This window comes from Pectinophora gossypiella, chromosome 21 (genome assembly GCF_024362695.1).
Source record: "Pectinophora gossypiella chromosome 21, ilPecGoss1.1, whole genome shotgun sequence".
NCBI lineage: Eukaryota > Metazoa > Arthropoda > Insecta > Lepidoptera > Gelechiidae > Pectinophora > Pectinophora gossypiella.
In genome coordinates, this window is record NC_065424.1 from 10,480,459 (window position 1) to 10,498,498 (window position 18,040).

At 38.2% G+C, this 18,040-nt stretch overlaps 2 protein-coding genes across 3 annotated transcripts in view; both read right to left on the minus strand.

The window, feature by feature from the left end:
- LOC126376533 (uncharacterized) overlaps positions 1-3,848 on the minus strand; it is a 49,629-nt gene extending 45,781 nt beyond the window's left edge. For both annotated transcript variants that reach the window (XM_050023991.1, XM_050023989.1), the window contains exons 1-2: positions 3,797-3,848; positions 3,651-3,701 (exon numbers count right to left, since the gene is read on the minus strand). In XM_050023991.1, the coding sequence (XP_049879948.1) occupies positions 3,651-3,653 (3 nt within the window). In that variant the 5' untranslated portion in view covers positions 3,654-3,701; positions 3,797-3,848. The remainder of the gene's footprint in view (positions 1-3,650; positions 3,702-3,796) is intronic.
- LOC126376522 (zinc finger protein 729-like) overlaps positions 1-18,040 on the minus strand; it is a 62,956-nt gene that overhangs the window by 13,925 nt on the left and 30,991 nt on the right. The gene's annotated exons all lie outside the window — the stretch shown is intronic.

The window sequence follows — 18,040 nt, forward strand, 5'->3', positions numbered from 1 at the left end:
TGATCATTAGAGCTTTTTAAATTGATGTCAAATGTCACATGTCAGCTGGCTGTTGGTGACATAATACATTATAACATGCACAGAGCATTAAATCATTTATGCTGTCTCGCCGCTAGAGGCGACGGTCTCTTTATTCTTGATAAAACGGTCACAATTCTCCAGTATCCTTAGGTACGTGTCTTTTCGTACATTTATACCTAAAAAGTTGAAATCTTGGGCGTCAAATGGCTATAGTTAACTATAGTTTCATATCAGGGCATAGAAAAGGTTCAATACGATCTACTCTGAACCGACGTGCATGTATGAAACGACTGATAAATGTGGAGGAAGCACGAGAAGTGTGTCAGGATCGAAGCAAACGGAATTCCATAGTCTCTGTTACCCCGGCGGGAAATAGGCATCAGTTTATTTATATATGTATGTATCAGGACATAGTTAAAAAGGATTATGCAAAAGAGTGTAATGTATCGCTAACTGGGCACAGGCCTCCTCTCAATCAACCGGAGGGGGTATTGAACATACTCCACCACGCTGCAGGTGGAGGTGTTTTTACGGCTAATAAATAGCTGGGACCAACGGCTTAACGTGCCCTCCCAAGCACGGAATCATCTTACTTTTTCGGACAATCAGGTGATTCAATCCTGAAAATCCTTACCAAACAAAGGATAGTCTCACAAAGTGTTTTCGACAATGTCCCCATCGGGAATCGAACCTGGACCTCCAGATCGTGAGCCTAACGTCTAACCACTAGACCACGGAGGCTGTGTCAACTGCAATATTATTAACTATAAATAATAATATTATCTGTCACCTTGGGAACGTTCCCGCCAGAAAAAGGCGCGAAACGTATGTAGAAAGAGCTTTATTACCTAACCTTTATGCAGATAAGACCAGAGTACAAGAATGAACAATTTGAAAAGGAAAAGCAGCCAACGGGAACTTTCCCACTTTGGGAATATTCCCGGGAATGACACGTCATCATCATCAGCCCATTAACGTCCCCACTGCTGGGGCACGGGCCTTCCCTATGGATGGATAGGGAGATCGGGCCTTAAACCATCACGCGGGCCCAATGCGGATTGATGGTTATTAACGACTGCTAATGCCGCCGGGACCAACGGCTTAACGTGCCTTCCGAAGCACGGAGGAGCTCGAGATGGAAACTTTTTTTTTGTGGTCAACCATCCTATGACCGGCCTTTGCGAAAGTTGCTTAACTTCAACAATCGCAGACCGAGCTCGTTTACCGCTGCGCCACCGAGCTCCTCATCAATGACACATCACTGAGTAAATTATGTTATGTTTATTTATTGTTGTAAGCTACCCCTGTTTGCGAGATAAAGCGCCTCTACATGCAGCCAAGCACGATTTTATTCCGTGCTCTATGGACATTCGCCACAACACAATTTATGGAGAGTGTAGGGCCTGGTATTGTTACTGTTACGTATGACACCTACGGCTTTTACCTGTAGAGTGTAATGTTGATGTTATTATTATAAAATTGTCTTCAATTTTGTACCGGGTGAGAGTCCTCAGCGCTCCCCATTTATCCAGCCGAGTAGTAAAAAGGTTTTCGCTTTTGTTAACACTGTAGTAACAAAACGATCATCTTCTTCTATCGTGTGGGTTGTGAGGTGGATTACCAACCCCATCAACCCTAGTATCAGGGTTATTATTGACCCGTAAGCATTATCATAATTACATGAGAATGTGTATCCCATACATTTGTTAACAAAAATCACATCCAAATATGATTTTTCAAAAAGGCGTTTATGTTTTCACTATAACGGCCTCCGTCGTCCAGTGGTTGAGCGTTGGGCTCACGACCCGAGGCCCCGGGTTCGAATCCCGATGAAAGTCGAAAGTAACATGATTCGTGCTTCGGAATTTAAGGCACGTTCAGCAGTTAGTCTCGGATACAACTTACTGATGTAAGTATGTAGTTACATGAGTCATGTCTGGGACCTTTGGTGGCTCAATAATAACCCTGACACCAGGGTTGATGAGGTTGATAATCCACCTCATAACCCACACGATAGAAGACTATAAGGGGACGATATATTTTATTTATTTATTTATTTTTATTTATTTATATATCATCATCATCATCTCCCTAGCATTATTCCGTTTTTCACATGGTCCGCTTACCTAACTGCAGATTTGACAGGTCCGGTTTTTTACAGAGAAGCGACTGCCTGTCTGACCTTCCAATCCGCGAAGGGAAAACCAGTTCAATACTGGTTAGGTCACATACCTCTGAAAATGCATTTCTAGAGAATATGGGTTTCCTCACGATGTTTTTCTTCACCACTGAGCATGTGATAATCATTTATGATCCAAACATTAATTCGAAAACAAATTCGACAATCATTGGTTTAGGCCTGTGCTGAATTCGAACCTGCGACCTCAGAAAGAGAGGCAAGCATTCGACCAACTGGGGTACCGCGGCTTTTTACAAGGGGACAATATACGGACTGTTTATATATGTTTAAGACATTTTTATGAGCATCCGTAATGTTCCAAGTACCTACATCATTACTGTATGAATGACTGATGACTGACTACCTCGATTTAGACATCATTATTACATCCTTTGTAGAGAATTGTCATTAAGAATATTTGCGCAATTTATAATAATATCATCATCCAGTAACGATGGTAGAAGGGAAGGGAAACCTTATGTATAAAGGTTAGATAAACATACCATAAACTTACGCCTTCACACACATAATATAAATATGTACTAGCATAGGTATCTTTAAGTATTTTAGTTTGTGAAGTAAGAAACGAAGCCACAGGACGTTCTTTCGGCCATAGACCTCTGATTTTATAACTAAGAAGGAAAATGAGAAAACTTATAACCTACTTACCTACTTAATTTTTCTTCTTTATAACGCCCCCTAAATACCCCTTCCCTTTTCATACATACATAAGTAGGTACTTAAAAAACTCATGCCTATATTTTAAAGTCTTGATACACAGACGGACAGACGGAAGTACAACAAAGTGATCCTATAAGGGTTCCGTTTTTTAAAAATAAAATATTCTGACAGTTCTTATCCACACTATGAACAAGAATAGTATACTTAGTAAATGTTAATACAACATGTTATAACCCCATGACATAGATATACGCGTTATGTATGTATGAATGTAAGTACCTGCTCGATTAGAATCGATTCCCATGCATTGTAATTGTTATCAGAATTGCAATCGTTGTGTTGTTTATTGAATTGTTACATGCTTTGATCAACAGATTATAAGGTTAATGAATTTATAGTCGATAAGAGCTTTTTTGTTGATTCGAATTAATTTAAATTTCGAAAAATGAGATTTATTTTTGTTTTACGTATTGTTTTAAGAAAATAAAATATAGTTTGAAAAAGAGGTTTTATACATATTAAAATTTTATGCGCAACAAAAAAAAATGATTTATTTGTATTTTGAGTTAATTAAATATTTGCAGATTAAATATATGCAGATACCTAGTTAAATCTTGTTTATGAATTGAATTAACAAAAAATATATTTTTTGAATTCTTAATAAACGAATTGAAATAATCTATTTTAATTTTATTTAACTTAAAAATAGAACACCACAATATTTTTACTTAATTCTATAAAATAGACAGAAAATAAAAAATAGGCTTACCATTATTTCGTTCCTTTTTAATAAAAAAGAAAGCACAGTAAACTCGAAAAACTGTAAATTTAAAAAAAATTATAAGCACAACACAATCCACTGGCCGAAAACTTTTAAAGAGTCTTTAGAAATATTTTTTAGATTTTCAAACTCACGTTCGCACTTTGAACTTTTTCAAATTTCGAATGTAATGTGTTTCGACGATGTTTAGACGGTGAATGCACGCGTGGGGTTATATCTTACGCTTTTAACCTCTTCTAGTGAACATAAACCATTTTATATTGCCTTCTACTTACGAGTATAGACTTCTAAGCCAGAGGTCTCCTTACATTGGAAGAATTTTGCATAGACAACCATCATAACTTGAGCTGTAGGTTTTCAAACCATTGGTTGAATAGTCGTAGAATGCGAGAGTTCTTTTTAAAATGGCCGTTCTTTTGGAAGGTATAACCTGACAATAAATGAAGTTTCGGCAATTACAAATTAACAAGCTTTTATCCCGGCGGTGCTTGCGTAAAGGTAGACAATAGGACGTTGAAGGATGGATCACTTAGAACTAATTAAGAAGCGATTGTTTTTTTTTTAATTTCATTTTCTTTTTAATTCAAAAGCTTTGTTCGTCCTAGATACGTCTACGGTAGAACATACTCCTTCTATAGTAACTTTATTACACATCAAATTTTAAAGGTAATTCTGTGGGTACTTAACAAAGTATCGGTAAGTATTTACTATTAACATATGTAACCATAACATACTCGTAACATAACATAAAATTACATAGGATCGTATATTACGTCCTTCGGATGCCGATACTTTTCAGTACCGTCCTTAAGCGGGATGTATTCGGAAGCCGCAACTACCAGGGGATTTGGATGGTGCGGAGCAGAATCGAAAAAACGTTTGGAAGCTAATTTGAGCCATTGGGCAATGGTTGGCTATAATTTTCTATGCATGCGCGACACTAGCGCCGCGGCAGCGAACTTCTTTCACGTCGGGGACTCTATTTTAAACCCGGTATTTTAGTCTTCATTGTGTAATTAACAGTTCAGTAATTATCAAAGTCAGTTTTTCCATTTTACTATCAGCATAATAAAGCGTGGGAAGACTGTGGCAACGTAAGTTTGGGCGTTTAAAAAAATAATTACTAGTGGTGTAAACCCATGAAAGTAGAATAGGCACGGATTTGGAAATCCATACAAAAACCTATAAAAACATTGTGGGAGTAAAAACGAATGCTCTCAACTAACTGCTTCTCCTTCTATCTATCGTGTGACTTGTGAGGTGATTACCAACCTCATCAACCCTGGTGTCAGCGTTATTATTGAGCCGCCAAAGGCCCCTGACGCGGCTCATGTAACGACTACTTACTTACATCAGTAAGTTGTAACCGGGACCAACGGCTTAACGTGCCTTCCGAAGCACGGATCAGCTTACTTTTTGGACAATCAGGTGATCAGTCTGTAATGTCCTAACTAAACTAGGGACCACAAAGTATTTTTTGTGATATGTCCCCACCGGGATTCGAATCCTGAACCTCCGGATCGTGAGCCCGACGCTTAACCACTGGACCACGGAGGCCGTTACAATGTTCTTTGTGGTCCCTGGTTTGGTTAGGACATTACAGGCCGATCACCGGATTGTCCGAAAGTTAGACGATCCGTGCTTCGGAAGGCACGTTAAGCCGTTGGTCCCGGTTTCTACTTTCTGACGTAAGTACGTAGTCGTTATATGAGTCATGTCAGGGGCCTTTGGCGGCTCAATAGTAACCCTGACCAGGGTTGATGAGATTGGTAATTCACCTTCTTTATTTGCATACTATGATGGTGTACAAGTTTGTAAGTTACATATGAGTTTCACATCATAGTCCCTTTCGGTCACAACAAAATAGAAGTTTATATATATATATATATATATATATATATATATAGTCCTCCTTGTCGTATCCGACAACGGCGACCTCAGTCTCTTCTCTCGTGCGCTCGAATGTGACTGGCAAAGCCAAACTTTGTTCTGAAAACCCGGTCACATTGGAGGCAGAATAGCTGTCCATCCGAGTTAAAGGTGTAGCTATAGGTGGGTTTGGGACGATCTTTGCGTTTTTGGCGTTTTTCGTCGAGCTCTTTCAGACGATTTTGTTCAAAGTTGGCCACCCCTGTTTTGACACAGTGACGCCAATCAGGTCTTAAAACAGCAAGGTCCTCCCAGCGTTCAGTGGAAATATCGCAGGCGGTCAGGTTACGTTTCAAGACGTCCTACGTACGTAGTAGAAGTTTAAAAGAGATACTAAATATGGCCGCGAGAACGACTACTCTAATTTCGCAATCGTTCAAATCCTAACTGAGATTTCATCACAACCTTAATTTACTTCCTACATCTATTCTGTTCCGTTTGTTGACTACAGAACATATTAAAACATCTACTTACATACATACACTTGTTCATTAAAACCATTTATTTATTACACCAAAGTACTTTACGTTGCATTATGAGTCATTTGATTTTACATTTTGCAACCAAATGTAACAGCCTCCGTGGTCTAGTGGTTAGAGTGTTAGGCTCACGATCTGGAGGTCCGGGTTCGATTCCCGATGGGGACATTGTCGAAATCACTTTGTGAGACTGTCCTTTGTTTGGTAAGGACTTTTCGAAAAAGTAAGATGATTCCGTGCTTCGGAGGGCACGTTAAGCCGTTGGTCCCGGCTATTAGCCGTAAAAAACACCTCCACCAACCCGCAGTGGAGCAGCGTGGTGGAGTATGCTCCATACCCCCTCCGGTTGATTGAGGGGAGGCCGGTGCCCAACAGTGGGACGTTATAGGCAGTTTATGTAACCATATGTAAGAAACAACCTACTTACATACATACATAAATACATACAGCGATCAGATCCAGGATGTTTTAACGAAAGACCAGATCAGGAGTACTCTAAACTGGAGAGTATGTATGAAGTCTTTGGAGATAGTGGAAAAAGCGAAGATGGTGTACCAGGATCGTAGTAACTTGGATTTCCGTTGTTTGTGCCTACCCCAACAGGAAATAGGCGTGATCTTATGTATGTGTGAGGTATACTTAAACACACCGGTTCAGTCGTGTCCAGATTTTTCGCTTGGAGTCAAAGCCAGGGACCCTCCGCGAGGGATCCTGAATAAGGTCCGAATCTGTGCCGTCGAACATGTTCCACTCCAGCCTACACGTATCTTCCACACTGAATTGACTTTGACTTTGTGTGACGGATGCAGCAGAGACTTGGTTAAGGGAGCTTAAGCTGGATATATGATCCACGCAGGATATTTTATTTTTGTTTGCCATACGCAATAATAATAATACATAAACACAAACCTACTTCCCACAGGGGTAAGTAGAGACTATGGAATTATATTTTCTTCGATCCTAACACACTTCTCTTGCTTTTTAAGGACATCCACAATTTTTACTCATTTTGTGTGTCATTGTAAATTCAACATAATCCATCTTCTTTAGGGCTTCGTATAAAAATGGCTGCAAATTGTCTTGTGATTATGTGGCTCTGCCAACCCCGTAAGATATTACGCGCGTGAGTGTTATAATGTTTTATGCGCATTGCATAAAATAATGATGAAGATCTACTCTCACACCAGTACGGTAACAGACGAAATAATAAAATTCAAATTATTGCAAATGAATTTTTATACCCCCAGCACTTTTACTTTTGTTTTTAAAAATACTGCCTGTACAACTAGACGAAGATTGTATATGTTCCAATCGCATATAAAAAAAATATAGGCATAGACACAAGATAATACCTCACGCCTGACATTACTTCCGGGGTGAGCAGAACCACAAGTTTCCAAATAACTTGTAGTGGACACAAACTCAACCTATTTTTACTTTTACAGGTCTTCACCACAACTATTGTCCATAGCGTTAGTAAGGATACAATCTCTGTCGGATTTCGACATGTCCAGGAATACAAGCAACTAAGAGAAAAAAAACATACATACATAAACTCATGGGATAAGTAGAGACTATGAAATTCCATTTGCTTCGATCCTGACACACTTCTCTTGTTTCCTCCACATTCATCAATCGTTTCATACACGCACGCCGGTTCAGGATAGATCGTACTGAACCTTTTCTAAGGACATCTCCAATTTGGTTAATGTATGTTCTTCTAAGTATTCCTCTGCCAGCCCTACTACTGATCTTCGCTGAAGAAATTTGCGTCATGCTATGAGAAAGAAAATAAATATAATGTAATCTTTTTAAACATCAAAGCTAAGTTTATCCAGTTCTCTTTATGAGTAAACTAAGCATTCCTCTCTTTCAAATCGTGACCAATACAGTAGTGATCTTGACTTTGATTTCCACGTTATAATGTTATTGACTTTCAATTGCTTGTTCAAAATAAAATAACTACATTTATGTGTTAACTTCATATCTTTATTATGCACTTACTTATATTAAAAGTGAAAAGAGAAAGAACTATCTCTTTTAACTTTTCTATCTATGAAAACGTTATGTATGTACGTAAAAATGTATCTCTCCTTCCGAGACACTGTGAAAGGCATACTTACAGTAAGTACAAGGAATAAAAATAAAATTGCTATTTTTTTTTTGTAAGTAAAACGTTTATTTCCTCTACAAAATTCAAATCAAATTATCTTTTTTTGGGTTATATAAAACTCATGTGAAGCTTCATCATCATCAATTTAAGAGCCACGCTCTTGTCGGTGTAGCATGTGAAGTTTACTTTATGTAAAAAAGCTTATTATAACATTAATTTTAACTAAATGATAAAAATATCTGGTATTAAATATGTTTCTAGTTTAGTAGTTTCTAGTTATGAAATAACTTGTAATGTATACCTACATTGATTTAAAAGATGTGTTGCCGTTGCAGTTTCTTGTCATTTCTTCTCCTCAGCCATAACACCTTGCGAAATGACGTAAATTCAAACATGTTAAATTGACCTTCGACAAATGTATCTGTGATAATTGTGTTGAATATATTATTATGATTCTGTTTTCTATTTTTTTTTCTTTTACACCAAAACCGATCCACCGATATTTATTTTTTGATGTAACTTATAGTAGATTTCCCGCAAAGGCATCTTCGCTACTTGGCCAGACAAATGGGAAGCGCTGGGGGCGCTCAGCCGGCTCAGCTGGCACAAAATTTCGTATTTAAAGAGTATTTCTATTGCTTTTTTAGATGAATTGCTTCAATGTGGCCTTTTTAACCCCCTGTTGTTTTTTTTTACCGGGTTAGATAAATTGCTTCTTTACAACACTGGTACTCTATTAACTTTATTAATATTTCATTTTTATAAAAAAAGTATCTACCAATATCATTCTAACGCGTTATAAGTACTGATATTGTTAATACTTACTTAACCTAACGATAAGAAAACGTTATGATAATGCTTAATATTTACTTAAGCCGCCGCCATTTTGAATTTAAATTTGAAGGTTATGCAAATAAAGAATTTGCATGTGATAATTAGAAAAAGCCATTTTATTCTAATATATTAATTTACTTTAATTATGTGTTAAATTATGGCTTTTTTAACGTAATGTATGAATAATTTACATATGACAGTTGGATAATTAGTTTTCTGAATCATACTTTATTGGTGTGCATGTCTCTGACTGAGAGCATAGAATTAAGAATAATGCTACCTACAGAATGGAACTCATTTTGTATGAGAACCGCTGTCACCGCTTCAACCCCACTCTATTTTGCTACTACTCCTGCAAACAGATAACTACGGTAGCTCTACTGCTTCTCACATTCTATATTAGCCACTTTACTGGCAAGGTATATTTTATGTGATGGGCTGCAATTTTATCTTTACTTTTCGTAAGATTATTTATTTTATTTATTTTTTATTTATTTATCGTTGTTACAATTTAATGTTATACATTTTAAATAGTCAACATCGGAAAATCCTAAAAGGGTTTGTCCCGACATTAATCCCACTTATTATACTAGTACATCTTACACTAATGACAAGTATATCAATTGCGACACCCAACGAAGTTTCTCGCGCAGCATAGACTGCTTATTTTTACAAACACAATTGTTTATAACGATATACCAAATCGGCAATCCATACCGCAACGTACTACACCTCCGCTGGATATCACAATATCTTTACAAACATGGTAGGTAAGTACAAGTTGATCGCATACATAGTACCTAGTGGTGGCGGCTCGCGTCGCAGCGCACTGCACGAACCGATACGGCATACAAAAGTATTTTTTTGATAAATAGCCGATCATACTAAGGTTTTAGCTTTCCTGTGATAAGGAGAGATGTCCTTGCATGATAGTCGATATTTGATTTTTGTCCTGCAGGTTATAATGAACAAGAAGACCTTTTAATATACTATCGAGAACTCCGTGCGTCGTAAAGTTTGCGGACGAGTGGAGTGCAAAGTTGAAGTATATATGAACTATTTGCTCATAGGTACAGTCATGAGCAATATAATGTACCCACTTTAGGACTCTGTCGCACTAACATATTTGACATTTAGTGAGACTTACAGTTCAATTTGTCAAAAAAGTTAATGTGACATGGTACCAAAGTGTATACATATTAATACTCGTGACCGTACTTGTATGGCGCGCGTTTCGCGCACACTTGGCCCTTCCTTCCTCTTTCTTCTATTCCGTGGTATGGCAGTATGTACATAATGAATTAATTACAGTTGGGTAATTAATTTCCTAAATAACACAATAATGATTGTATAGACGTAAACAAATACGTTTACGTTCACGTTCACGTTGTTATTAAGAAAGTTATGGAGATGAAGTTTGAGTGTGAAAGTTCTTTTTTTAGGTTTTTAGGACCCTTCATGTAAGGTTGCTATGCGTTTCCGAGGTATGTGACCTAACCTGTACTGGGCTGGTTTTCTCTTTGCGGATTGGAAGGTCAGACAGGCAGACGCTGAAGAAACCGGACCTGTCAAATCTTCAGCTTGCGGCCCAAGGCCCAATTTCGCACAACTGCATTTTGTAATAAATAAACTTTGTGAATGGAGTCAATGGCTTCTAATGCTGGTCTTATCTTATCTTATTTAGCCTATACGATCCCACTGCTGGTAGGCCTCTCCTTGATTTTTCCACTCCTCTCGACTTTGCGCGATCTCCGGCCAAATCTTCTGATAAGCATTGAGGTCGTCACACCATCTTTTAATGTTGGTCTGGGAGCGATTAAAAGACATAGAACACGTTCAGCTGCTTGTCTTCCTGACAACCTGATTAGGTAATCTAACCATAGAAGCGGCCAATCAGCTCGCGACAAGAAATACTTCAGGACAAAAAAACTGGCGTGTTTGACGATTTCCCTCATTCAGCGCTTATCGCTATTGGCCAACTAGGGTCGATTAATTCTTTCAAATATTATCCTCTCAGACGACGTCCTGAGCCGAGGTTCGCGCCCAACTGGGCACTCTCAAGCCTGTTGTCTTCAATATTGTACCGGGTGAGAGCCCTCAGCGCTCCCCATTTGTCCGGCCAAGTAGTTAATGCCATTTGCGGCAAATCTACAATAAATTATTATTATGTTAGTCTGGATTGTCCCAATGCTGGGCAAAGGCCTCCCCTCTGAGCTTCCATTTCTGCCTGTCCTGAGCGATCTACAATAAATCGCGTCAAAAAAATGATGTAATGTTCTAACCAAAGTAAAGATCACAAAGTGTGTGATATGTCTCCATCAGGATTTGAACGTGGGACCTCTGGATCGTGAGCCCGACGCTCAACCACTAGACCACGGGGCTAGTTAGTTGTCTTCGCTTACTCGCGTTGACCTCCTAGTGGTTCACATTCGCAATAAGAACACAATAGTAGGCATTTAGTCAACAGAAAAAAGCAAATAGGCTAAAAACGTGAGAATCATTTAAACAAACAGCAATAAAACTTGAAATTTTACAGCACTGTTGCTGAAAAATAACATCTAAGTGACATAACACAGTGGTAATATGGTAACAGAAGGAAAATTTCAACTAAAGTGACAATTGCAAACGCCAACATTACTTTCTAAATGTGACAGAGATGAAATAACAATACTGTGCTAACATACATAATATAAACAGCCTATATACATCTCACTGCTGGGCACAGGCCTCCTCTCAATCAACCGGAGGGGGTATGGGGCATACTCCACCATGATGCTCCAATGCGGGTTGGTAGAGGTGTTTTTACGGCTAATAGCCGGGATCAACGGCTTAACGCGCTCTCCGAAGCACGGAGGATACTGTGCTAAATTGTGGCAAAATATCAGTGACAGAACATGAAATGGGCTTGTGCGAATTAGAAGATTTTAATCTTTAAGGTCATTTTAACACCCCAGATATCATTTTAATCGCTTTGCGTAGGTAGTCATTTGGCCCCGATTCCTGCAGACACCTCCTTTATTATTTTAAGTTATACCTGTCATTTTCTTATTCGCCGATTTGAATCCATCATCGATTGTACCCATCATTTCCATCAGGATTTGAACCCAGGACCTCTGCATCGTGAGCCCAGCGCTCTAACCACTAGACCACGTACAGTTAAACATAACCTGCCTTAATATCTTAGCACTCATTTGATGCTAACCAAACAGGTTATAAAATTATTCAAATCATATTCAAGTATGTTGATTTGAATACAAAAGAAAGAAAGCTACTATGAACATTGCACGGATTTGACTGTTCATTATAATAGACAGACATTATGCGTTTTTTGTGGAGAAAGTAACTTGGATACTTATGTAATTATAAGCACTAATCAATTACATACTGGTTAGAAAACACTTAAGTATCTATTTTCGGATTTAAGATAACAAAAAGTGGTTGCAGCACGGTGCTGCTTTTCGCGTGAATCTATTTTGTATCACCTGTTGGCGATGGATTGGAGAGGGACTCTTCACTAATTTAAGAGCCACACTCTTCAAGTTCAAAGTTCAAAGTGCTTTATTTGTAAGAATATAGGTAAGTACAAAATGATCTTACAGCTAGGATGTCCGCCATATTCGACCTTAATTCAGGTATACAAATTAAAATTATATATCATGCATTGTCATGTCACATCAATTCAATAAATTAATATTATTAATAATTATAATTAAATCTATATATAACTTAAGTCAGCTAGTAAAATTTGACAAAAAAACAATTCATATAAAAACAATTACATTAAAAGTCATTATTATACATTTCATCAAAGTCAATTATAATAAAAAAATAGAAAAAATGATTATATTATATTACTTTGTAGAAAAATATTATAGAAAAAGATATTGTCCTAATTTAAATTAAAGTAAACTAATTAATAAATAAATTATCTTAAATTGTATACACATTTATCCAACAAAAGCTTTTTTAATGCGATTTTAAATGAATTAAAAGGAAGTGCTCTGATTTCTTTCGGTATTTTATTATATACAGTTGGTGCCATACATATGACACTCTTTCTCATTAGCGCTGTGTTAGCGTATGGTACACTCACTCTTGTCGGTGTAGCATTCTCCATGCTACTTTTTTAAGGAAAAATAGGGCACTGGTTTCCTTCTTGCCTTCCGCCCCACAGTACTCAGTCTGACGCGACTGGGATGGCGACGCCCAGAGTCTATTTCAAAGCCGTACCTAGGACTCCTGTCATCGGAATAGTACTGACAGTTACTGCTGCTCTCTGTCAGGTTCCAGCTTACAGTCCCTGTGACTTGTCCCTTCCGTTCTGCATTGCCGAGAGAGGGACCAGCCTGAGCGAATTTCTTTATCTTCCTTATCTTCGATTAATTGAAACGCAAGCGCATCGACATGTGTTTCTTGCCCGTCATAACATACGGTGCCTAAACATGGTCACTGACAGAATCTCAGAAATCCAACCTCAGGGTCTGCCAAATAGAAATTGAACGCAGTGTTCTAGGCGTCAAACGTGAGATACACTACACTGCGTTCCAAGACAGATATCAGGGGGGGGGGGGGAGATCAAAGCAATTTATCTAAAAAAGGAATATTGCTATTTGCTCTTTAGATGAACTGCTTCCATGTGGCCTTTTTAACCCATGATGTAGGGAAAAACTCCGCCATACTGACGTAGGACTGGGCCGGACACGTTTGTCGGATGCATCCGGAGCGATGGGCACGAGTCGTTACCCACTGGACACCTCAAGGCGGGTATATATGTCGAGGCAGACCGCGTAAAAGATGGTATGACGACCTCATTGCTTATCGGAGGGATTGGACGAAGATCTCTTCGAGAGGAGTGGAACAATCAAAGGTGCAGTGCGATCGAATAGGCTACGTAGCATGAAATAAGAATCTTCGACATGTCGAAACGACGTAATTAAATTTGAACACGTTCAAAATGCTTAAATCAAAAAGTCATTGCCACAACATTTAACAAAAAAAAAAATGTTTTTGGCGACTGTGACCAATAATTAATCTAAGGACTTTTTATAATTATTTTTTGTCGTTTAATCACTTGTTTCCGCTATGTTTCCATTTAGAAGATTACACCATGGAAATGATAATAATTTATAATGATGATGTGTGAAATTTGTAACAATAAACCGTTGATAATTTGTTAATGATGTGGTGACTCCTTACTTGTTATAAATCATTGCCGGCCTCTGTGGTCCAGTGTTTGAGCGTTCTCACCATCCGGAGGTCCCGGATTCGAATCCCGGTGGGAACAAATCACGAAAATCACTTTGTGATCCCTAGTTTGGTTAGTACATTACAGGCTGTTCACCTGATTGTCCAAAAGTAAAATGATCCGTGCTTCGTAAAGCACGTTAAGCCGTTGGTCCCGTTACTCCTTACTGATGTAAGTACGTAGTCGTTACATGAGTCGTGTCAGGGGCTTTTGGCGGCTCAATAGTAATCCTGACACCAGGGTTGATTAGGTTGGTAATCCACCACGATAGAAGAAGACTTGTTATAGTGATTATATTATATCTTATTCTATATTCAAATTTGATAATTCTGACACAAACGACGCAATAGTTTTCACGACATGCTCGACAATACATTTTTTTATTTTTCTATGTTTTTAAATAGCTCACAGACCAGCACAGAAGCCATTGACTCTATCTATCTATATAAATATATAAAAGGAGAAACTGACTGACTGACATATCAACGCACAGCCTAAACGGCTAAACGTAGGCACTTGAAATTTGGAAGGGACGTAGCTTACGTACCGTAGAGGTGCACTAAGAAAGGAATTCCCGAAATTCCCACGGGAACGGGAATTAGCGGGAAAAATCCTTCCACGCGGACGAAGTCGCGGGCAATAGCTAGTTCAATATAAAGTATCAAACATCAACCTTATCTTTATAAACGGGGACCGTAGTAGTCCTGTTGGTAGAACGCTTGCCTCCCACTTTGAGGACGCCGGTTCGAATCCAGCACAGGCCTAAACCCATGATTGTCGAATTGGTTTTTGAATTCATGTTTGGATCATAAATAATTGTCACGTGCTCAGCGGTGACGGAAAACACCGCGAGGAAACCGACATTCCCGAGAAATCCATTTTCGGAGGTATTTGGATTGCTTTTCCCTACCGGGTTGGAACGTCAGACAGGCAGTCGTTTCTGTAAAAAACCGGACCTGTCAAATCTTCAGCTTAGGTAAGCGGACCCTTATCTTTATAAATAACTAACCAGCTGGGGTCACCGGTAGTTAAACGGTGTTAAATGGCCTATGACCTTACTCAATCATGACGCTATTTCTACCCACTACCTAGCTTTGTCAAACAAATTCGAGCTTTCTGCGTGATCTAATGGCATTTAGTATAAGCGCCGAGAAAACGCTTACGGGGCATAGAATCTTCTTCTATCGTGTGGGTTGTGAGGTGGAGTACCAACCTCATCAACCCACGGCATAGAATAAGGAATAACTACGTATAGAACGGCAACTCTCCGCTCCCCACCAGCGGCTGACTCTTCAATCGTATGGCGTCAGACGTCACACACACAGATACGCGTGTACGATAACGTCAATGTGTAGTGTCTGCGTAAAACGTAACGTAAACGTAAAATTTTATTCGTAATTTTTAAGGTAAGGACTTTCCAAAATTCACCCTTCCAATAGAACTTACCTACCTAATTAAATTATTAATATTTTGGTCATATCAAAACAGAAAGTATTATCTATTTTAATTTTAATAATTCAGTTTTAGTTTTAAGGGATACATTTAATTTTCCATCTTTAATTGTGTCAAAAACAATTACAGGCACCGTTAGCGGAAAGATAAGTACTTATATTAATTTGAATTTAAATAAAATTATAATAATTAAATTTCACTTTCTATTAGGTAAGCTATTAAACGGTGTTTTGCAAAATGGGCAGTTTCTAGGTTTCTAACTACGTTTCTAAGCATCATACATACATACGTACATACTGTTAAATAGAACGACGCGGCGACGGGGGGGTTAAAAAGGCGACATCGAAGCAATTCATTCAAAAAAAGCAATATTGCTATTTGACGTTTGTTTGCATTGCGCACTTAGATACTTTTATATTATGCGCAAAAGTCAAATTGTAATATTGCTTTTTTAGATGAATTGCTTCGATTTTACAATAGCCTCAATCAGTGAGGCACCTACTGGGCGAGCGAGCTCCATATTAGGCCTCGTCAATGCCTTCGGGCAAGTCTGGAGCCAAGAGCAAATCCGTCAAAAAATAAAATGTGCCGTTCCCGGGAATGTTCCCACTTGTATGCAAAACTTATCATCATCATCATCAATTTAAGAGCCACGCTCTTGTCGGTGTAGCATTTTCCATTCCAGTCTATCAAAGGCCAATTCCTTGACTTCCCTATAAGACACGACGTTAACCTTTTCTTTAATCTTTTCCATGTAAGCTCGCAAAACTTATATAAAGCCATAAATATTTTTTTTTGTTTTGGTTTTCCCCGAAGGGTAAGGCAAAGGGAACTATGCCCATACAGCCATGTCTTACGTATTTTTTTTTCTTGATGATTGATGAAATGATGAAAGATGATGATGATGAAACCTAAGCCCCCACCCTCGGAGTAGACTCCTACTCCGAACCCCAAACGAATTAACTCAAAAGTCCGCATAAACTTTCGAGTTATGAAGCGGCTTCCTGCCACGAAGCGAAAATAGGAAGATACACTTTGTTTATTGAATACTCCGATATAATAACACTCGCGAATGTCTTCCGACTAACTTAATGCGATCATTAACATCAAAACACCACTTCGTATTAATTATTTAGATTATTCAATGAAGAAAGCGACTGTCCCGTTCCCGTTTCCCGCCAAAAAGCCAAGCCATAAATAATCAAAAATCAAATCGTATCAAGAATTAAAAAAGTAAGATTATTTTTTACTTAACTTGCTACTTTTGACACAACCATTATTGTTTGAGACTTTTCTCATCGCCAGTACGAAAGGTCGAAGGTCACGAGTCACCACAGCGAAGGTCCAACTGACCTTGCCTGCCTTCTATTTATTGACCACATCTAGTGGCTTCTTTTAAATTCCATTTCGAACGAAACTTCGGTTCGTCTTGATAATATTATAAAAGTTTTCAGAAAGTTTCTAGCTTTTATACCTCTGTCTACTTCGGGGTATCTGTAGGCATGATGCTATGTATGTAAGAAATTACGGGGGGTTAAAATGGCCCCATCGAAGCAATTCATCTAAAAAAGCAATGTTGCAATTTGACATTTGCGCACGTAAAAGTAAGTGCGCAATGCAAACAAATGTCAAATTGCAACATTGCTTTCTTAGATGAATTGCTTCGAATTAGCCGTTTTATACCACCCAGTGTAGACTTACTTTGCTATCATAAATTAATCAAATCAAATATCCTACTTTATTGCACAAATTCAAATTCAAAAATATATTTTTTCAATAGGTAACATAGTTACACTTTGAATCGTCAATTTTTACATAACGAACGTCTCATCCGCCTAAAACTACTGCCGCTTCTCACAACCTGTATAGCCGGGTACAGGGCCCTAGACGTTCTTTAAAAAAAAATACATAAAATATTGTTATAGGTACAATTGAGTAATTTAGCTGCCTTAATATCAGTTCTCAGACAGTTAATCCCATGCATTCATATCTTCTAATTTATAGACTTCCTTAAACACGCCTCAACTGAGGCTAGAGACGCGAAAGGTTCGAGTTAAAAGGTTAATTTAGGATAAGGTCAGGAAAATGTGCGGTACGTAAGCAAACCGAAGTTATGCTCGCAGTATCATTGCAAAATATCTGAATGGCGACATTATTTTTGTAAACAAAACAAAATGTCAGATTGATAAATAATTGTTATTGCGATATTCTTTCCTTTGTTAGTGATATTCTCAGTTTTAAAACAAAGGTGTGTGATAAATACTATTATTGCTCTCAGGTTGGGAGGTGCTAGTCGTAATCAAACAATTCATCAATTCTCTTGATG